Raw genomic sequence first — 2500 nt, 5'->3', positions numbered from 1 at the left:
ATTTAACTTAGGCATTCATATTTTTAGGTGCAACTTGAAAAGACTTTAAAGAAAAGAGATTTCTGAAAGAAAATGTTTTTATTTCTACTCCACAGATTCACAGAGTAGCACAAGATGGTGATCCCGGGGAAAGAGCGAGATTTGTTCTCGGTAAGTTGATTATATTCCTCTTGCTAAAGTATTTTATTGGACATATGATATACTTGTTATTTATCAGACACAAATATTAATGGATTTTATTTCCCTATTGTTATTAAACTACTATTTGAAGAGGAGAGGCCACATAAGTCCTTATCTATAATGCTGTGAAAAAAAGATGTCTTGAGGTTCCTAATCGTGTGATTTTTTTGCCACAGGTAAAACCATTTGTTGAGCAAAGCAAAGTCAAGAGAAAGAAGGACAAGGGTAACAAAGGGGAACTCGGCTTCAAAAAACTTAAAGCAGAGCACAAGAAATTAACAGATGTACAGCACACTCCGTTACTGTATGATGTAAGGCTGTTCTTTTCTTTTTAGTGTATGATTAGTTGGTGTATTTGAGTATTGCTTTATATGCAAGAAGAAGAAGAGATTGCAAGATTCAATGGAAGGAATTTATGTAGATATATTGCTATATATATATTTTTTTTTATTAAACAATAACAGCTAGGATAGTATCCAGTTGTGAGATTTGATGTTGTTTAAATATGTTGTTTATTTATTCTAAAAAGATCTGAAATATTTACACAGAACATCATAGAAGGTCAAGTAATCTTGGGATGTATACAAGAAGTGCACGATTATGAGCTGAAGGTCAGTCTCCCGCACCGTTTGTCCGGCACTGTGCCCATCACGAAGATCAGCAAAGCATACACAGAGCTTGTGAAGAAGGTCAGTATTTGGATTGCAGTGTTTGAATATTGTGTTAGTCTAGTAACTTTGGGAATGAGCAATATAAATTGCTAATGTATGACTGGAATTTTGAAGTATTGTTTTTCTGTAGGTTTGATATATATGAAACCAGTATGTCAATCAGTTATCATTAATACTACTGTTGCTATCAAAACCAATTAATTATTTAACCCAACATGCAATGACATTACTAGACTAAATTCTGGCTAGCATGGAGCTTCATAGGTCAAGCCTTTATGTGCTTAACATTAGGTTTAAAGTAACTTTATAGCCTGAGTTGAGTTCAAACTTGACATTACACACTCTTCATGAGTTGCCAATCCTTACATCATGCTTGACTCCACTTACAGATGGCAGAGGGAGAGAACCAAGATGAAGAGGTAAGCCCGTTGCAAGACCTATACCGACCTGGGCAGTTTGTGGTAACCGCTGTGGCCAGTATTGAGGACATGGGCAATTGGAAGAAAGGTAAATGATCTAGTTTTCTGCAGAGAGGGAAGATAAAGATAAGAAGGGCTTGAAATTTTTCCAAGGTGGGCTGGAGGGAAGAATATAATGGGAAAGTAATTAAGGGGTATTTCTCTGTAAGGTATAAGATTTGCAAGAGAGAAAAATTAATGAAAAATAAAGATAAATAAAAAGACAAAAGATAATTTTTTTTTCTTTTTTGGTAGTAAGCAATAAATCTTTAGGTAGAATAATGTAGGTCAGTCTAGTGTAGTGACTCTAGGCTGTCAGACCAGGAAAGCAGCAGCCTTCAGCAGGTGCTGCAAACTCATTCAACAAGTATTTAGAGTTGCCTCTACCTGTGCAGAAGGATCAAGCTACTGGACATATTTTTAGGGCCCAGATACGGCCCCTCTTTATGGGAGTGAAAATTGTATGCTATCCTGTGCCTTGGGGTCTGGTCTTGAAATCTTTTGCACAAAACAGCTGGCAGGACTATGTCCAACCACTGGTCAGACTGTGAGAGTGGCATAAGTCCTTTTACATGCAGAATTTAGGGCAGGATGATCTACCCACCAGGTTATCTCCTCTATAGTCAATTCTGTGTGCAAGAGGTGTGTGATGACCTAGGAAATTGTGGCTTGGGCAAATTGATCAGATCTGGTGACAAGTTAGAGATAGACTGAGGACCCGCCTGACTTCTTGCCAAGAGGGACCCTTATTAATGGCTATGCATACTGATTGATTGAATAGTCAAATATGAAAATAGAGGTTAGAGGTGAAATCATTGTAGGCCTTAGTATGAAAAGGCAGAAAGAAAGTAGGAATAGTAGAAAGTAGAAAGAGAAAAAGCTTTACATGAACTAATACAGTGGAATGTAAATCCTTACCACATTTGCAGATTCTTCATTATTTCAATGTATACAAACTGACTTAAACACTTTTCCAGTAAATCTCTCGCTGATGCCACAAGATGTAAACTCATCACTCAATGCGCCACTTCTGGAAGTGGGCTTTGTGCTGCCTTGTGCTGTGGCCAGTGTGGAGGACAATGGCTTCATCATGGACACAGGCATTGCCAGTATGCGGGGGGCTTTCTTACCCCACAAAGCAGCGGAAGGTGCAGGTGAGAAACTTTTACAATATCTCTAGGGGAGGTGTGT

At 38.0% G+C, this 2500-nt stretch overlaps 1 protein-coding gene across 2 annotated transcripts in view; it reads left to right on the top strand.

Moving 5' to 3' along the window:
- LOC125032903 (protein RRP5 homolog) overlaps positions 1 to 2500 on the top strand; it is an 11155-nt gene that overhangs the window by 1285 nt on the left and 7370 nt on the right. Inside the window, exons 2-6 of one of the 2 annotated variants that reach the window (XM_047624290.1) lie at positions 96 to 150; positions 357 to 491; positions 729 to 869; positions 1241 to 1358; positions 2287 to 2463. In XM_047624290.1, the coding sequence (XP_047480246.1) occupies positions 115 to 150; positions 357 to 491; positions 729 to 869; positions 1241 to 1358; positions 2287 to 2463 (607 nt within the window). In that variant the 5' untranslated portion in view covers positions 96 to 114. The remainder of the gene's footprint in view (positions 1 to 95; positions 151 to 356; positions 492 to 728; positions 870 to 1240; positions 1359 to 2286; positions 2464 to 2500) is intronic. The other variant, XM_047624291.1, reaches the window with a different exon arrangement.

Source organism: Penaeus chinensis, chromosome 15 (assembly GCF_019202785.1).
Source record: "Penaeus chinensis breed Huanghai No. 1 chromosome 15, ASM1920278v2, whole genome shotgun sequence".
Lineage (NCBI taxonomy): Eukaryota > Metazoa > Arthropoda > Malacostraca > Decapoda > Penaeidae > Penaeus > Penaeus chinensis.
Note: the sequence above shows the minus strand (reverse complement) of the source record. Positions and strands in the feature narration are given on the sequence as shown.